The sequence below is a fragment of the Abramis brama genome (genome assembly GCF_963993115.1).
Source record: "Abramis brama genome assembly, chromosome: 23".
NCBI lineage: Eukaryota > Metazoa > Chordata > Actinopteri > Cypriniformes > Leuciscidae > Abramis > Abramis brama.
Window position 1 is genome coordinate 3,135,186 of NC_139985.1, and position 18,302 is coordinate 3,153,487.

Genomic DNA, 18,302 nt, shown 5'->3' on the forward strand with positions numbered 1-18,302 from the left:
ACATCAGTGCTATCCCTTTTGACCAGAAAGGACTTGTAAACATGGTTGGGATAACACAATACAAAAGAAATAGACATAATTTACAAAAAAAAAAACAAGCTCTAACCTTCAAAACAAGAGACCTAGCACCTTTTTCCTCTAATGCTGTAGCTGCCATTACAAACTTACTGCACCAAATTCCTGCGACTTCCTTGCGTTTAGCATCGGCCCTGTGAGCGACACCGTCCACACACAACCTAACAGGAAAAGCCACTTCCTCTCCAGCAGACGGTACTCATAATACCATGACAACCATAACACATCTTCACAATATTATCTAGCACCTGCTATAATAGAAGCCGTAACAGTACACGTATCATCAATGTCGGACTGCGTAGCGTAAAGCCTGCATTTGTGGGCAACAGATGGGCACTGCAGCAGGTGAGAGCATGATGCTCATATTCAGCCATCAAATGCTTATTCTTCAATGAATTTCACAGATATCGCTCCTTTAAGGCACAATTTTTGATTGTTATGATGCCAAGTGCTAATTTAAGCAGAAACAGCATGCATTAATCATGGAGCACAATGGGAAACAGGCAGGAGGAATAACTCCCTGCGCAATATGGTTATGCCTCTCAACGCAGCGAGCAGATGCCGAGACAAGGAGACGAAAGACAAGGAGATTCCCTTTCGCCCGCACAGTACACGTACACACACACACAGACTCACGCTTAAGTGGGGAGCAGGATGAGAAGGAGAGCGTCTTGTTGCTTGACTACCCACCTCTGCGATGCCTGATGCAGTGTGTCCTGCTCGGCGAGGCTGAAGAAGAGTTGGGTGTGTGCAGCCAGATTGCCTCCGCCGAGCGTCAGGAACGACTGCGAGAGAGAGAGAGGGAGGGAGGGGAGATGAGACGGGAATGGTGAGTGGGTTTATCCTCCACGCTACCCTGTCAATGTGTGTGCCTGTATGCCTGAGTGCATGAGTGTGCGCGTGAGAGGGGGCGGATGGGAAGGAGAGAGAGACCAAAGCAGCGAGTATGTGTGAGCAAGTCTCCCGAGACAATGCCGGAGAATAGAGACTGTGGAACACAGAAGATGCATTAAACGCAGGGTCCCTCCCTCTTACATCACTCGAACACAGCGCTCTGCACAGTCAGCGCAACATAACCATATGGAGGAACAACGGGTGCAAGGAGGAACAGAGAGAGAGAGAGAGAGAGAGAAGAAAGCAGACACAAACAAATTTAAGCTAGCATGTTTAAAATGTCTTCATATAAACCCACTGCTAAAATGTGTTTGGACAGGTAAAGGGTTCTGGAAATGGTTCTACACTCATTTCTTCACCATAATGTTGGGCTTGATATTAGGTCGAAGGACACTGACTTCTCTCGAAAAAATTTCAAAGATAACATTAAACAGCATTTACAATGCATTTAGCTTCCATAATCGGAAATGTATCCTTGTGAAACAGAACTTGTTGGGAAGGAACATACAGTGGGACATTATATTCTCATTAAAACTTAACGCTTTTTGTAATTTTGACAGATTAAAAAAAAAAAGGTTGTTAATTAAAATAAAAGGCATGGTTTCACAGACAGGGCTTAGATTAAGCCAGGATTAGGCCTTAGTTTAATTAGGACATTTATAAGAGTGGGAATCTCTAGGCACCTCACGATTCGATTACGATTCAGAAAGCAATGAGATGATAAAACGATTTTTTTCTATACAGATTTTTTTTTTTCTCACTGTGTGTGACTACTTGCTACTTTTAAAGCAAAGAATTTGTAATGATCCATAACTTCCAATATATTTTATTGATCAAACAAATGGAAGTGATTTGGCAATAAATGTTGCGATAGTTTGTAATTCGCTTTGCCTTTTCCGAGTTGGTTGGAAGCTTTTAAGGTTGTCCTGGTTTCCACGTCAGCGTTGTTTGATATGACGTGTGTGGTTTATAACAGAATTCTGCGCCGGATTTGAATGCTCCAAATTAGATCTTGCTGTGATGTTATTAATTCTGCGGTGAATTCAAACGCTTTCACACTGGATCTCCCAGGGCTGTGTAATAACAGTGTTGTGTGATTGAGATCGGCCCACGAGTAAACCTGTTCTGAGCTTGTGTTTCGCTAAACGATCCGCGCAGCTCAAAGGAATAGGGCGGTTTCGTTTCACTTTTGTTTCAATTAACATTTAAATAATCTATTTTATTATTTTATAATCGATTTTATAAATTTGTGATTCGATTCAGAATCGTCTGCATCGCGATGCATCTAAGAATCGATTTTTCCCCCACCCCTAGACATTTAAGTAGCTTTTATAAATGTGCAACAGGAAAAAAGAAAAGAAAAAAAAAACTACTGGTGTGCATCTTGAGACAAAACAATGGCACTGACATATTTTTAGATATGTCAGTGCAAGTTGCGTTCAGTTAAAACAGCTCAAACATGCTTAAGCCTTGTCTGTGAAACCAGGTAGCCTGGCTAACGTCAGACCTAGTCTCATTTGAGACGTGGTCTGGGAACCACATGTTCATTTTCTCATATTTGAGGCGTGGTTTACGAATGGCCAGAGCCGTTTATTGGGCGCTACGAATGTCTATCAAATGCGCCTGTACGTAGCTCATAGCCAATCGTTTCAATTATACCAGATGACGTATGTAGAGCGGCAGAAATTCCACAAGGAAGAAGACGAAATAAACTTGCGTTCTAAACTACTAAGAACACTATCTAAGGCTGCATCGAAAGGTAACTTCGCGTCTGATGCCATGTTGGATCCATAGATATAAACAAACTGCTTCGGTGTGTCGCATAGACGTCGTCATCGTCTTGCTGCTCCCTCCCTGTTCTGTGATTGGTTCCCTTTTTGAGGGGAAAATCTGCTCCATGGTATCCAGGCTGCCTAACAACGTGAATAAAATCGCGCTGCGTTCAAGGCAGCATGGGGAAACCCAGGATAGAAACCAGGGGAAATTTTTTAAACCATCCCTATCACTACTATAGCACGAAATCCCTTATAAAAATAGACTGTATCCAATGGTCCTGCCTTTACTTTATTTCAGTTTCTGCACTATAGATAATCATCTCATTTTCCACACAGATTGTATTAGCACATGCTTTATTATGAGACGCTTGCCCGGAGCCTTGGGGACTGCAGCAACTCTAGCATTGCAAACTACTGTGTCGCTGGTCCTTGGCTCACGTCCAGTTCATCCATACTACAGCAGATCTCTATGCCACCTTTCTATTCCCATCTTTGCAGCTTGGAGACCATAAGGAAAGGAAACACCTCAACATTTAGCCGAAGCACTATGAGTGCTACGTAGAAGAGTGTTAGAATGAATGCATTCTTGAAGAAGACCACAGTAGTCTATTAAACATTCACAAATGTAAGTGTATATTTAGAGTGGCCTTTTACTGTGGCCAGCCTAAGGCACACCTGTGCAATAATCATGCTGTCTAATCAGCATCTTGATATGCCACACCTGTGAGGTGGATGGATCATCTCGGCAATGGAGAAGTGCTCACTAACACAGATTTAGACAGATTTGTGAACAATATTTGAGAGAAATAGGCCTTTTGTGTACATAGAAAAAGTCTTAGATCTTTGAGTTCAGCTCATGCAAAATGGGGGCAAAAACAAAAGTGTTGTGTTTATAATTTTGTTCAGTGTATAAATTCAATGCAGCAGTGTTTGGTGGACAAGTTATAACATTAAAAACCAATGAGGTTTCCTTTTAAATAGAAATCCATTAGCCATCATTTTAATAGGTCCAGCTCAAGAGGTTGTCTTCAGCCACATCAGGAAAGGAATAAATCCTTTTAAATAATTTAAATCTTTTGTTTAGCAACATTTTTGCAATAGAACCACCACAGAAAATTCTGCAGGTTTCCCCGAAAATCTTATCAGTTATACATGTGATGGAAACTTCCTTTGCCTCAGAATGTCACAAAAAAACAGCTACAAATTACTACATGGGACAAGAACAAAGCTTACACATGAATGCCCTGAAGCATTTGTCAATACATTTCTCAAATAATAGCACATTGAACAACTTACACTGTTCTTTCCCTGACTCTTAGATTAAAGAGCACTTAGAAAAAGCAATAAATTGTCACAGCACCAAGCAACATCCACAGCCTTCCCACTGGGATGTGCACTGGCATTCTCATGATGAAAAGAGATGTAGGCCTATTTCAATTCCTGCAGGACTGCGTCCATTTCTCAGCTGGAAAACAATAGTTTGAGAAAGGAATGAAGCAGGTGAGCTCATTTTACGCTCACAATCTAAGAAAGATGTTTAACACAACCTTGACCTTGAAAAGATACAACAGTAAAGCGCATGCTGGGAACGACCAAGTCATTTTTGCCCATTTATGTGTAGAGTGTTCAAAGTCCAAGTCCCTCTAGCAATATAAATTTAGGAACTACATTTGCACAGCTAATATACAATTGCACAGCTATTATAATGATGATCATTGTACCATCTGACAGGTTTCTAATTAACCCCTGCAATTGAAAATGTCACGGAGATGAAATATGACAAATTACAGCAATCAACTATCCATAATATTTCAGAAAACACTGGATATCACATCACTCCAGTAAGCTCTACGGACATTAAGGGCATCACAAGGACAGGTGAGAGAGTATCAATGTCCCTTACACTAAATAAATTAAAATATGAATAAATAAATAAAAAAAGTAATTTACATGCTCCTTTGCTCACGGTTTGAGACACCATTAAAATAAAACCATTACACTGGTTAAGTGTTTCCTATTAACTATTTCATTTCTGAAAAGAGGGTTTTATGTTTCTGAAAAGGAATAGTCAAACTATTAAACGTGTAAAATGCTGAAACCTCAAGTTTTAATTCTATTTGGAAATCTAAAGGCTCTATAATCTATAAAGATAAGTATAACGATAATTCCATTAGCATCCACACCAATGCATGCTAAAGTTGTATATTCTAAGCACGCTGCAGTTTTGTCGTCTGCCGCTTTAAATGCTCGAGCTCTTTAATGTTGAGTGGACTCTGATTGGCTGTCAGTGTTTATCAGCTGAAAAAAAAACATATGTTGTTAACGTCATAGTTGTTTGGACTTTCCTATTCTCACAGAATTAGAAAGATCATTAAACTGTATAGTTATCATCCTTAATGTGAATGAGCCTTAAAGGGATAGTTCACCCAAAAGTGAAAATTCTATAATTTTTTACATTTGGCAGATGCTTTTATCCAAAGTGACTTACATTGCATTTCAAGGTACACATTTACATTCTTATCAGTTCTTGCTTTCCCTGGGAATCGAACCCATGACCTTGACGTTGCAAGCGCCAACGCTCTACTGTTTGAGCTCCAGGAAAGCCTAAATTTACTCACATAGTACAGAGAAAATAATACTATGGAAATCAACTGTTTGGTTTCCGACATTCTTCAAAATATCACAAGGGTGAGTATGACACAATTAAAAATTTTGAGTGAACTATCCTTTTAAGTGCTGGCCTCATCCTAACCAACGGATATGGTTAACAGGGAAGATCCAATCAGGGAAGTCAGTAAACGCTCCCATAATTGCATCGCTGAACCAATGAATGACTCAGTCTGGCTAATAGCGCCACTCTTTGCCAGAGTCTAGCCGCCAGCTCTCTACTGTACATCTACTCAAGCAGGAAAATGTGCCGCAAAATATGCTAATATTCCAGAAATATCCAGAAAGAGGAAGAGAGTGGAATTAACTTTCCATCTTTTCTAGATGAATTCACATTATTACAATGCCTCCAAATCGTGCATTCTTCATGGGCAATCCTCAACTATGCCAACTATGCAAGCTATTATATATCACATGCACTGTGGTACCAGCAATACTCTTTGTGCTGGATTGGTGTGCAATGTTACTCTTTTGTTTGGATGACTTCTGGCAGTACTCTAGTCCCAAATGCAGCTTGTTAAAAGATGAGTAAGACAGTGGTTTCTATTTATACACTGGTTTGCAGCGCTGCAGTGGAACGAAGCAGAGGCCTGCAAAAAAAAAAAAGAAAGAAAAAAAAGAAAAGAAAAAGATGCACTTTCATGCAGCCTGTGAGGAGAACTATTGCCTCTTAACTCACCTTCCTGTTCCTGCACTCGAGTTGAGAAAAGCACATTCACATGTGGCTTGAGGGGCGGTCTCAAATAGCTGCAGCCCAGCTGAAGTGTGAAAGCAGGGGAAGCCAGTTTTAAATATTTTTTTGACAGAGCAAGTGCATTTCTCTGCCTGCCAGTTTGGACTGATTGCTGTATTTTTGACCATTAAATAAATAAAAAAAAGTGAGAATGTTCAAACTTTATACAGCATTCTATTGTAGCAACTTAAAAAAATGTTAAATTATCACTTCTAATTATATTCATCCACCCTGTGTAAAGACCATTTTCACACTACACTGCCAGAAACAAAATGACCTGAACACATTCACTTTAAAGGGGTGGTTGATTATGATTTCACTTTTCTAACTTTAGTTAGTGTGTAATGTTGCTGTTTGAGCATAAACAACATCTGCAAAGTTACAACGCTCAAAGTTCAAAGGGAGATATTTGCTTTTAAAGAAATTGCTTTTTAAGGACTACAACAAACGGCTGGTAGGGACTACACAAAATTCAACCCTAAAATTTACATAAACCCTACCCCCGGAACACGATTTACAGATTATCATGACAGAATATGCTAATCAGTGACTAGAAGATTACACATAAGATGCATAAATTCATCAACTAACCATTCAGAAATGTCCTGTTGCTTCTACATGTTGTCACTTCTTCTTGAGTCTCTCCATCATTGTCTGACTCCGGTTTGAACATAAAAGGCTAAAAGTTTTTTCAATTTAAAAGGACACAAGCTGTTGTAGCTCCGCCCTCTGTGCCGGGAGTAGCAGCTCATTTGCATTTAAAGGGACAGACACAAAAACGGAGCGTTTTTGCTCACCCTCAAAAAGTGACAATTTTAACATGCTATATTAAAATATCTGTGGGGTATTTTGAGATAAAACTTCACACACACACTCTGGGGACATCAGAGACTTATTTTACATTTTGTGAATAGGGCATTATCCCACCACTTTAAAAGAGAGCTTCCAGCAGTATATGAGCAACTATTGCAGACAGGATGTGGCCGAATCCAGAAACTCAAATTGTCAAAATGCAGAGCATCTTGTTCCAGCAACTACCAATGAGAGTGATGACGTCCTTGTTGTGTGAGCATTTGCAATCTTTTAGTATGCATTCCTACTTCCCCGCAGTATTCAACTGCATCAGGCATTGCTAGTCACCACATTATGTTGGCTGCTCATTATCATAACGTTTGCATTTGCATAACTGTCACATGACCAGTGTCGATAATGTCTCCAGAACCCTTATTGCAAATTCTTAATTCTCACTGAAAATTATTGATGTCTGCTTGGGTTGCTGCAAATCTCTGTCAGTGTGAACGCCTCGAGTGCATTTCAGACAGATTAATTAAAGTCTGCTCAAAAATCCAGGTATATCATGTCAGCAAATGTGCAAAACTCTCCTCAATATCCTTGAATGTATTCCTATAGTTCAAAACAGTAGCGTTAGACACCAAGGTCATTGGTTCACTTCATAGGGAAGGCATGCATCCTTGAATGCAGGGGCGTAGTTTGTGGGGGGGTTGGGGGAGATAACCCCCCCAATATTTAAATCTATGCATTACAACCCCCCCAATATTTAGCCTATACCATGATCACATGAAAAATATGCATACCCAAACTTCAACCCCCCCAATGTTCAAACCAAATCTACGCCCTTGCTTGAATGTAATCTAAGCCACTTTGTATAAAAGCTGGCAAATGTAAATGTGATGTAAATGGTTAATGTGCATGTTTTCTAAGGCAGTTCCCTCATACAAAAAAAAAAGTACCATGATAACTATAATGTCCACCAAAATACCATAACACAGTGTTTATTTTAATTAAACTAACTTGGTATTAGCCAATGTCATCAAACATTAATAATAAACTAAATGAAATATTCTTTCACCGTCTAAGTAAGCTGTAACGTTATCATGTTTTACAGTAGTAACAGTAAAAAGGGTTTTTTAGAGTAAACTATAGCAACCATGGTAAATACTGGTAAAGGGTGATGCGAAGGATATTCTACTAAACCCATTTCTACTTCGAGTATAAATCACATTTAAAAGATGGTAAACAAAAATCTGCCATGTTTTTAGTATTATTATTATTATTATATGGAAGCAGATGCTGATCCCGCAGATCCAGATGCCGTTCATCAAAATCAAAATCAAACCTCTCTGAGACGATAAACCAGCTCAATAGAAGGCGAATAGTAAAATAGGCTACAACAGAAAGTATCATTTCCGAACTTTATAAGCTGTAGCCTGACATAAAGTCCTCATAAGTTACATGCATAGATAACGGCAGTTTAACGTCATTATATGAAATATTCAGCGATTTACCCCAGCAAAAAAGTCTCTAGTCGTGATTTTTCTTGCATAACAGACGTTAAACATGGATATCATATCTTACTCTTACCTTGTCGAGGGATAAGGGTTCATTAAATATGACGTTTTTTCGATTTTCACCTTTAAAAACTGCTTTTTATGGGATGTCGCGCGTTCGTTCAGTCAGAGTGACGTTGGTCAAGCTGCAACGAATGACTTTTTTTTTTTTGCCGCTTTCACAATCTCGCCACGCGCTACAAAAGAAACACTCGCGCTGCGCAGGGACGCTCCTATTGGCTGGTTGAGACGCACCGCGACAAGACAGCGGCGGTTGATTGGTTGGCCTTGCAGTACGTCACTGGAAATGTTACAAGCGACCAATAGTTATGCAGGCCTGATCAATACTCTATCCTCAAACTATGCGGTGCATTAAAGATGAATAGATTAAATATTTTAATCGATTTTTTAAAAATGTACACACACACACATACATATATCTTTGCTGTTGTGGCGTCAAAACACTCAAGATTTTAACAAGCAGCACAGATCTATTAATGTTAAATGTAGAAGTTGAGACTTCATGAGTTTAATGCACTATCCTTTATTCTGGTACAGAAGTTTACAAGTGCAAAGCAAGAAAACTAGGAATCTGACAGAAAGCTGCAAAAAAATTGTTTTACTTTAATTGCCATTTAGATAATCTATGGCCAGTCTCCAATAATTCTCATCAAATATATTTAAGTAATTTCATTAAATATTCATATTTCTATGCATCAGGAAAAAAAAAATCACATTCTAAGCCAATTAAATTAAACTCCCTTTCATATTGGCAGAGCAGTACAATTGTAAATGCAACTTTAAACAGAGCGGATCTTCACAGTCTGATGATTAGTCTTTCAGGATGAGTGGGGCTTTGACTTGGGCAGCGACATCTGCACCCATGAGCTCCTCCACTATAGTCAAGGCAAACTCAAAGCTCGTGCCTGGCCCTCTGCTGGTGATCACGTTTCCATCCTTCTGAACTCGAGCCTCTGAATATTTATAATGATCTAAAAGAAGAACACAAAATAATTCATATGGCTAAAGATATCACCACAGTCTACAAGTACAAACTTTGTTCTCCTGCTGCAAAATACTTTGGCTGTTTGTCTGCATGAGATGCCATACTACTTTTACACTGAACATAGTTTGTAAACTGTGCACTGTTTTAAGTATGCACAGAAATCCCAGATGACCAACAACATTTATAGATATATGCAGTAGCCTACATAATGCCCATACATTTCCAGTAAGATCAACAGGGCATATTATGCATTAAGTTCACCAATTGTCCCTTAACTTATAATTTTCCAACACTTGTCATTGTGCTGTTCCCTACAGCACCCTCTGTTGGATGTTGATCTTGTGATCTTTTCCATGACATGCCTTTCAAGTATGCACGTTTCCATCACTGACATCAATTCTTGTGAGAAAATGACTAGGTATACATAGAGACATTACCTCCAGCCATCATCTTGTCCTTGGCACCTGGATGAGTGGTAACTGTGCTGCCATATGCAATACCGTGAGCCAAAAGTGCCGTCGGGCCTGCAACAGGTCAAAAAATGATATAAAGTTAGATAATCACTACTGTTTTCTCTTAAAAGTAGGAAATAATGAAGAAAATAATGCTGAGTCTGAAAATCTGGCTGAAGTCATGATTTAGTGTTCAGTGCCTGTGAGGGGCAAAGTGACTTTAACATGGCGTTCATCATACCACCATCAGCCAAACATCAAAATATTATTATCCAAAATTAACCAGGTATATTATTTCCATCTAATTCTGCAATCCGCATTGGAAGAATGAACGGAAGGAAGTAAAAATAGGGTCTAAAAATAACAACAGCCAAATTTGCAGCCCTGACTGTGCACTAAGCTCATCTGAACATTAATGAAAAGAGAGCTCTTAACTATTGATTGTGCACTTTGGCAGACGCCCAGTGCGGTCTAGTGATTACACTTTCTCTGGCAGGACGTCTGCTGACCGATCTGACCCTGGCATCTACTGTTACAGGTCTTGCTTGTCAGAAGCTCAGTGCACAAAAGGAAATAAAAGACAGGCTGGTATAATAGACCTTTATGTCCCAATCACAGTCTCAAAAGGCTATAAAAGCCTCACTACATGGAACATACTGCATTTGAATAGTCAAGCTTGCTTGCAAAATGTCATGACAGGGCACGTTCAGGGTTATTATCGTTAACTAAAGCTAAAACCAAAACCGTAAAAATACTTTTCATTACTTGAAATAAAACAACGATTAACTAAACATTAATAAAATAAAATAATAAAAAATAAAATAAATAAAAAATACATTTATTTTAAATTAGCTAGGTGTCAAGGCAGTATACTGTATATTGAACTTGAAGTACTATATACCTAAAAATAAATAAATAAAAATAAAACTTAGAATAGACATTATTAAAAAATATATATATATATATATATATAAATGACAAAAACTAAAATCACTAAAACTTGAATCACTAAATCACTAAAGTCTATCATTATATTTTTGGAGCAGTGGTGTGCCGACTTTTTTTCCTTTTTTTATTAATTTCCTTGTTGAGCACCCAATTTGAGCAACATATTGCTTTGCTGTGGATGTGCGTGCTTTGGATCTGATTTGACTTTGTTCCCAACATATAACAATAATTTATGTGGATATATATACACGTGTGTGTGTGTGTGTGTGTGTAATATAGAAGTTTAGTTTGTCAACTATAAGGAGTACACTAGCATACAGCATATAAAGGTTACAGACATGGACTGAAGCTAAAAAACTTGGATGCAGATTTCAAATTAGACAGTGTAATTACCAGAGAAATTGTGTCTGCTAATTTAATCTTGACAATGTAATCATGCATTCTGAATTCCCGACTATATAAACTCCGTTTTAAAGGTATTCCACGGCACTAAAATAAGCCGTTTCCTGTTCAGTACAGATCTCTTTAGGGACATCTGCCGTTTTCTGGGACGCCTTCCACTCTCCTGCGCTCTCTACGGCCACATGGGCTCACTGTCCTCATTCACCACGTCCTTCACAAGCCCTTGAACAGCTGATAGCACACGTCTCGGTGTTCAATACGCTTCCAAATGAAGATGGACGTGCTTAATACTGCCAATTATTACAACTCATTATCCTCATAATTTGTATTTCAGATTTTTAGTTTTACAGATCGGCAGTCATAATTATAATCCACTGAGCTGTGAGCATCATACTGACATAGATATGTGGCACAGAAATCTTCCAGAAATTATCCAGACGGTTCAGGTGTACAAACGGGGGCAAAGGCCCTCAGGGAAATTCATACTGGAGGAAAAGGGTACTATACGACTTCTCTTCCCGACGTTTTGCATAATGGAGCAGCACTGAAACAGTTGAAATAAATGATGTTAATTCAGGGAAAGGTTAATGTGCGCACAGAGGTCACGATATGAAGATTACCTGCACAGATTGCAGCGATCAGACCCTTCCTGCCCTCCTGGTCCTTCAACACCTCTTTCACAGCGGGAGACTACAAAACACGCGCACACACACACACACATAACATGCATTACTGAAATCACTGTCACACTGTCTGTCACAACACCTCTTGAATTTACATGATTATGCAATGTTTGCATTTCACAATATGTCTGCATTTCTAACCTCAGCAGATGACTCAAAGATGTTTTCTATTTATTTGAGGGACACGGCATAATGTTATGCAAGATGTGCATGGCGTAAAACTCTCCTATGGAATCCGTTCAACCGTTAAATACACATAATTAAAATGTATTTGTACCTCAGAAAGGTTCTGAGCTCCAAGCAAACCTCCAGGCAGAAGCACGACATCATATGGACCCTGTCAGAAAAATGACATGCATCTGCATTCGGCGGCAAACCAGGAACTTTTTCATTATCAAGACTGTTATATAGTTGATGTGCATTAGTACATGTCAAGGGTAAACTGAAAATGTTTTAAGAAAGTCTAGTTTAAATCTAGTTATAACAATTTAAATTTAATTTGAATGGTAACCAATGGTATGGTTTTACTGGCAATGCATTATTTATCCAGTAGATGGAGACAACACTCCATTCATCTTCACCTTCATCTTCATCTTCATTCAGCCCAAATCAGTTCACAGAAGAACTGAGATTCAGACTGATATTGAATTCAGAAGAACAGCAGCTACTTATGATGATCTCTAGCCAACTTTGAAGTTATGGGGAGCAAGCTAAAGCCGAACCTGTTTGCGGGCGTCCTCCAGACTGGAGTCGGGACAGATCATGACCTCACGGCTGCATTGCACTGGCTCTTTACCCGCCAGACCTGCCACAGTGACAGCAATCTGAGAGACAGAGATGAGGGGCATATCTGTGTAATAGTTGGCATTTGACAAAATCATACATCTAAAGCCAAACCTAATTGTGAAATTTGATTGAATGATGTATAAATAAGAGATGTTATGTTTCTGCTTTTTTTAATCAGTATATTTTTACATTTGAAACTAATGTGAAACTTTTTTTTTGTTATAATATAACATGCAAGTTTACAGGACTTACTTTTACAGGATATATCATTATTAAAACTACACACACACAGAGAGAGAGAGAGAGAGAGAGAGAGAGAGAGAGAGAGAGAGAGAGAGAGATTTTCCTTCAGAAATCATTCTAATATGATGATTTGCTGCTCAAGAAACACTTTTGATTATTATTAATCTTAAAAACAGTTGTGCTGCTTTTTCCAGGATTCTTGAAAAAGTTCAAAAGAACAGCATTATTATTATTATTTTTATTTTTTTAAAATATAAATATTTTCTAACATAACAAATGTCTTTACTGTCACTCTTGATCAATGTAATGCACCCTTGCATAAAGTTTCACCTTCTACCAAAAAAGTACTTATAAAATCTGATTATGTAATAATGTCACAGTCCAGTTGACTCTCTGCAAACTTTGGCATTTACACAGTGGCAGCTCAGAGTCTGGCAGCAGTGTGTGTGTGTGTGTGTGTGTGTGTGAGACCATATACAGTTGCACATGAGCAACATCCATGCAAAAGAAACACCTGATCACTGCATTCACTTAACAGAACACCGCAAAAATGAAGAGCATGCATAATATATAACTAGATGCCCACAGACATGCATTCAGTGGCACTCAATATAACATGTGTGTGTTGTACAGACCCCCGCTCTGCGCATGACATCCACCGGGATCACCGTCTCCATCTCCTCCGCTCCCTTCGCCAGAATCACTAGAGCTCTTTTACCGGCCATTACTGTGAGTCTGAGGGCCTGTGTCTGTCTGCAATGCAATATAACCCCACTCACGTATCACACATTTATTATAAAATGTGTTTCCGGGTCTAGTTACTTGTGGGGAACTACCAGGCAAAATAAAAGTCCTCTTATATTCTTCTTGAATATACAGTTAGTGCATTAATTTATTATATTCTTACGTTTAATCATGTACTTTGTATTATTGTCAAAATAGAATCATGCGTATTAAATCACAAAGAAAAAAAAAGCTTTGTTTATTTTTATTTTACAATAAAAGAGTAATTATTACAAAATACTACAGAATGTGTCATTATCTGAGGGATGAAAATCAATTTTATTAGAAAAAGTCACCATATAGATGGATGAAAATGTAGGCCCATTAACCTAAATATACACTAAAATGCATAGTGTTCACTACAGATATATTTTCAGTTATGGAAGGAAAACTAGAACAATAACGACAGATCAATAATACCTGAATAAAAGGGTTCCTTGTGTATTTTATATCTGTTTGGATCTCCTGGGAAAAAAAATATAGAGGTGGATATTCTTAACTTTTTAACAACAGGGGACTATATCCACAGTAATGTTACATTTGAAGAGTTTCACGTGGGTTAAAGGGTTAGTTCAACCAAAAATTAACATTTGTCATTACTTACTCGCCCTCAAGTTGTTCAAAACCTGTATGAATTTCTTTCTTCTGCTGAACACACAAAGAAAAAGATACTTTGAATAATGTTTACAGTTTACAGCACTCATTGACTTCCATAGTATGGGAAAAAAATACCATGAAGTCTCTGGGTGCCGTAAACCATCCCTTTAATGTTTGTTTATTTATTTAATCTTAAAATAATATAAGTAAATGTTATTTGCTTTTAAAATGGTAAAACATCACTGTTAAAAGCCAGTGCAGGTATTTTTGGAGAAATGCAGCTCTTGAGCCACTAGAGGACGCTATAGACCATTGTATTTGTAACTGCATTCAGCGTCATCATCGCCTATGAGCAACAAAAATGTTGACACCAGATGCAAATTTCCAATAATTTCAAAAGAATTGTATCATGAATGTGTTGATTTTAATAAGATGTAGATGAAGGTTGGACTGCTCCAACGCCCAGTGCAAAATTATCTAAATCCTACACCCTAAAAAGAAGTAGGCTAGGCTACAAGTCAAGCTGATACAGAAAAAGCATCTGGAGATTGCATATTTGGACCGTGATATATAATGCATCAGTCAGAAGGACACACACTGCGCAGGGTCCTGGCTGAGGCCTGTTTGTTGCGTGCCTGTGTGCAAATCCAGCAGGCAGTGGTGATTTCCAGCATATGCAACTGGGATCAACTGAGCTCACCCTACATAGTAGCACTAGCTTATTTTCCCTCTTTATTTAATTATTTCCCCAAGAAGTGTATAGTGTGCCTGTGCTGTAAATACAAATGGCAATTAAAGTTGTTTGTAAAACAGGTGACCCTGGTATCCTGCGGGATTAGGCTTTGAAACACTGGCGATGTGGAGTCTCCCGCTGAACCATCTGTGCGCAATCCTCAACATACTCTCTGCTGGCAGCCGCTCGCGCTGGTTAAGATGCACTGACACATTCTCAAGACAAAAGAGAACATCCTTGAGTTTGGACTCAACACAGCTTCTGCTGCCGCCTTGTAAAACAGGCCTAGCAGAGTTATGCGTGCTTAGCCTACGCTGGGTTTGGAGTTTAATTGTTCTCCCTGGAAATAAGGGTTATTGCACCAAAACAGTCTTAATTTAGTGTCCATGACTACTTTCAATCTCTCTGATTTTACAGTTAAGACTTCTATATGTAAATGACATCTGTTCTGACTGGCTCCTCATACCGCTCGAGTTTCTCATCCAGCAGCGCGGTCTAAGTTTTTTATGCTTTTATTCAGCAAGGACGCATTAAATTGATCAAAAGTGACAGTAAAGACATTTATAATGTTATAAAAGATTTCTGTTTCAAATAAATGCTGTTCTTTTTAACCTTAAAAATATGCTTGAAAAAATCAGTTATCACAGTTTCTACAAAATTCAGTTCCCTTTCAAGGGAACTCGCGTTGCGTCGAGTTTGACGCTATGGGAACGCTTTGCGTGATGACGTCTTGAAGCACATGTAAAATCAGTCCAATGGTGTAGCGGGACGTCAGAGGCGGGTGACGTCACGTACCAGGAAGCTATAAAAGCCGGCCTGAAGCAGGAAACAACAGCTTTCTGAGTCTTCAGTAGCGCTCTGTGTTGAAATCTGTCTGTCTTATTTGGTGTTGTCTGATATATATATATTATTCAGTATGGCGTGCAAGCAGCAGTTTAGAGTGTGTGTCCATCCCTGCCCGCGTTATTTAACGGGAGGTGACACACACACTCTTTGTGTTGTTTGTTTGGGAGAGGAGCATGCCCAGTCAGCACTCGAGGGTGGTGACTGTGAGCATTGCTGTGCGCTTCCTTTGCGTACGCTCCGATCCCGCTTGGCTCGGTTCAATCCCGACCACGTTCCCCAGGGCTTTGGTCCCGCCGCTGCCGAGGCACGGCGTCGATCTCAGACCTGGGGTTCGCAGATGGATCTGTCAGTGGATGTTGAGACGGGCTCTGCCTTATCTCAGCATCCTTCTGATAGATCCAGTGCCTCTCATCAGGGTGTGGAAGCACGCGCTGCGGTTTCTTCCCCCCCGGTGGAGGCACCAGTACTGCAATTGTCCAGCTCTGAGGAGCTGGACGTTGTTAGTATTGAAGCTGAGTCTGAGGATTCGCCACCTCAGTCTCACGCTTTTGAGGAATTGCTCGATGTTGTCACTAGAGCAGTTCACAGATTATCTATTGAGTGGCCAGAGGATAGGCAGGACGTTCGTTCGAAAAGCAAGCTCGACGAACGCTTCCTGCCATCTCGTACACAGCCTCAGCGAAGAAGCCTTCCGTTTTTTCCCGATCTCCACACCGAGGTGTCGAGATCGTGGGGAAAACCGGTTTCATACAGAGTGTATGCACCACAAACATCCCACTATTCTTCCATTCATAAATATAAAGAATATGGTTATGGGGAGATGCCGAAGGTGGAGGAGACGCTTGCGAGCTATCTCTCTCCAGCAACGGCATCTTCCCTGAAAGCTCCTTCACTTCCCTCTAAGCCAGTAAAATACACATCATCTCTGGTTCATAAATCGTATGCAGCCGCTGGTCAAGCTGCAGCGTGTCTGCATACGATGTCTATCATGCAAGCCTATCAGGCAGAATTATTGGGGGATTTAGAGGAGGGCGGGGGAATTGGTCCTGACACAGTGGCTGAACTTCGCAGAGCCACAGATCTGTCTCTCAGGGCCACCAAGGAGACCGCTAAATCAATCGGGCGGTCTATGGCAGCCCTGGTGGCCACTGAGAGGCATCTGTGGCTCAATCTGAGCGATATAAAAGAGAAAGAAAAGCACGTTCTCTTAGATGCTCCGGTTTCCACTGTTGGTTTATTTGGTGATGCAGTAAACAGTGCGGTAGCTAAATCTCAGGAAGCTGCTAAACAGGCAGCTGCATTGCAAAAGCTTCTCCCCCGCCGTTCATTCTATGAGGCTGCTGAGCGGGAGCAGCCTCACTCCTCTAAAAAGAGCGCTGAACACCGTGCCACTCAAAAACAGAGTGTGTCCTCTCGTGCTCCCCCACAAAAATCTCGGGGACACGGAGGGCGCGCTCAAACCCAGCAGTCTTCGAGGGGTAGAACGGATCTGCGGACCGTTATTACCGCCAAGAAGGCTGCTGGGAAAAAATCCTGACGTCCGAGGGCTCAGGATTAATGAGGGTAGTCCCCCCCGAAGCAGAGCGGTTAACACCTCTTTTTACGGTGCCCGTCTCTCTTCGGTACCCTCAGGGGACCGTTCTGCCAACCCTGCCGCCTCAGGTGTTACAGGGCGCAGCGGTCTCCGGCGAGCACATATCTCAAGGACCACCCGGAAACGTAGTGGCCTCGGGATGCCCGCCCCCTCCGAGGAGGGTGTTAGAGCAGTCTGTTCGGTCGCTCCCTGCCGGTGCGCCGTTACAGGGCGTCGAATTGACTGCTCAACAACAACAAAATCCAGAAACCAGTCTCGAGAGGCTGGTACCTCTAGTAGAATCTTTGACAGCGTGGAAGCTACTGTCAAATGTTTCTCGTTGGGTCCTGCAGACCGTGGAAAAAGGGTATCTGATTCAGTTCGGGAAACGCCCACCTCGGTTTATGGGGGTTCTGCCCACTGTGGTGGCCCCCGAGCAGGTTCTGGTTATGGAACAGGAAGTAAACACTCTGTTAGAGAAAGGGGCCATAGAATATGTACCTCCCTCCGACAGGGAAACCGGGTTTTACAGCCGGTACTTCATAGTTCCAAAAAAGGACGGGGGATTGCGTCCCATTTTGGATCTTCGAGTTCTGAACGAGTCAGTCATGCAGCTCAAGTTCAAAATGTTGACATTGAGACAGATCGTGCCACAGATCAGGTCCGAGGACTGGTTTGTCACGATAGATCTCAAGGACGCATATTTCCATGTTTCCATCCGTCCTTGTCATTGGAAGTTCCTGAGGTTTGCTTTCGGG

At 40.4% G+C, this 18,302-nt stretch overlaps 2 protein-coding genes across 5 annotated transcripts in view; both read right to left on the minus strand.

The window, feature by feature from the left end:
- Positions 1–8,711, minus strand: part of kcnab2a (potassium voltage-gated channel subfamily A regulatory beta subunit 2a) — a 100,418-nt gene extending 91,707 nt beyond the window's left edge. For 2 of the 4 annotated variants that reach the window (XM_084100175.1, XM_084100174.1), the window contains exons 1-2: positions 8,527–8,711; positions 766–860 (exon numbers count right to left, since the gene is read on the minus strand). The gene's annotated coding sequence lies outside the window, so the exon portion shown is untranslated. Of the gene's footprint in view, positions 1–711; positions 861–8,526 lie in introns of all 4 variants that reach the window. The other 2 variants (XM_084100176.1, XM_084100177.1) reach the window with 2 other exon arrangements.
- A 305-nt stretch (positions 8,712–9,016) lies between these two features.
- Positions 9,017–13,841, minus strand: park7 (parkinson protein 7). Its single transcript, XM_084100728.1, has 6 exons — positions 13,648–13,841; positions 12,706–12,807; positions 12,261–12,320; positions 11,921–11,990; positions 9,936–10,022; positions 9,017–9,484 (listed from the first exon to the last, which is right to left on the minus strand). Exons 1-6 carry the CDS (start codon positions 13,735–13,737, stop codon positions 9,324–9,326), a joined length of 570 nt encoding a protein of 189 aa, XP_083956854.1. The 5' UTR covers positions 13,738–13,841; the 3' UTR covers positions 9,017–9,323.
- Positions 13,842–18,302: the final 4,461 nt, after the last annotated feature.

Coding starts and splice junctions, on each gene's coding strand:
- park7 (XM_084100728.1), bottom strand. CDS start 13,737: ATGGCCGGTAAAAGAGCTCTAGTGATTCTGGCGAAGGGAGCGGAGGAG. Junction 11,991..12,260: donor GAGCTCAGAACCTTTCTGAG/GTACAAATACAT, acceptor CGTGTTTTGTAG/TCTCCCGCTGTGAAAGAGGT. Junction 9,485..9,935: donor GGACAAGATGATGGCTGGAG/GTAATGTCTCTA, acceptor TTCTTCTTTTAG/ATCATTATAAATATTCAGAG.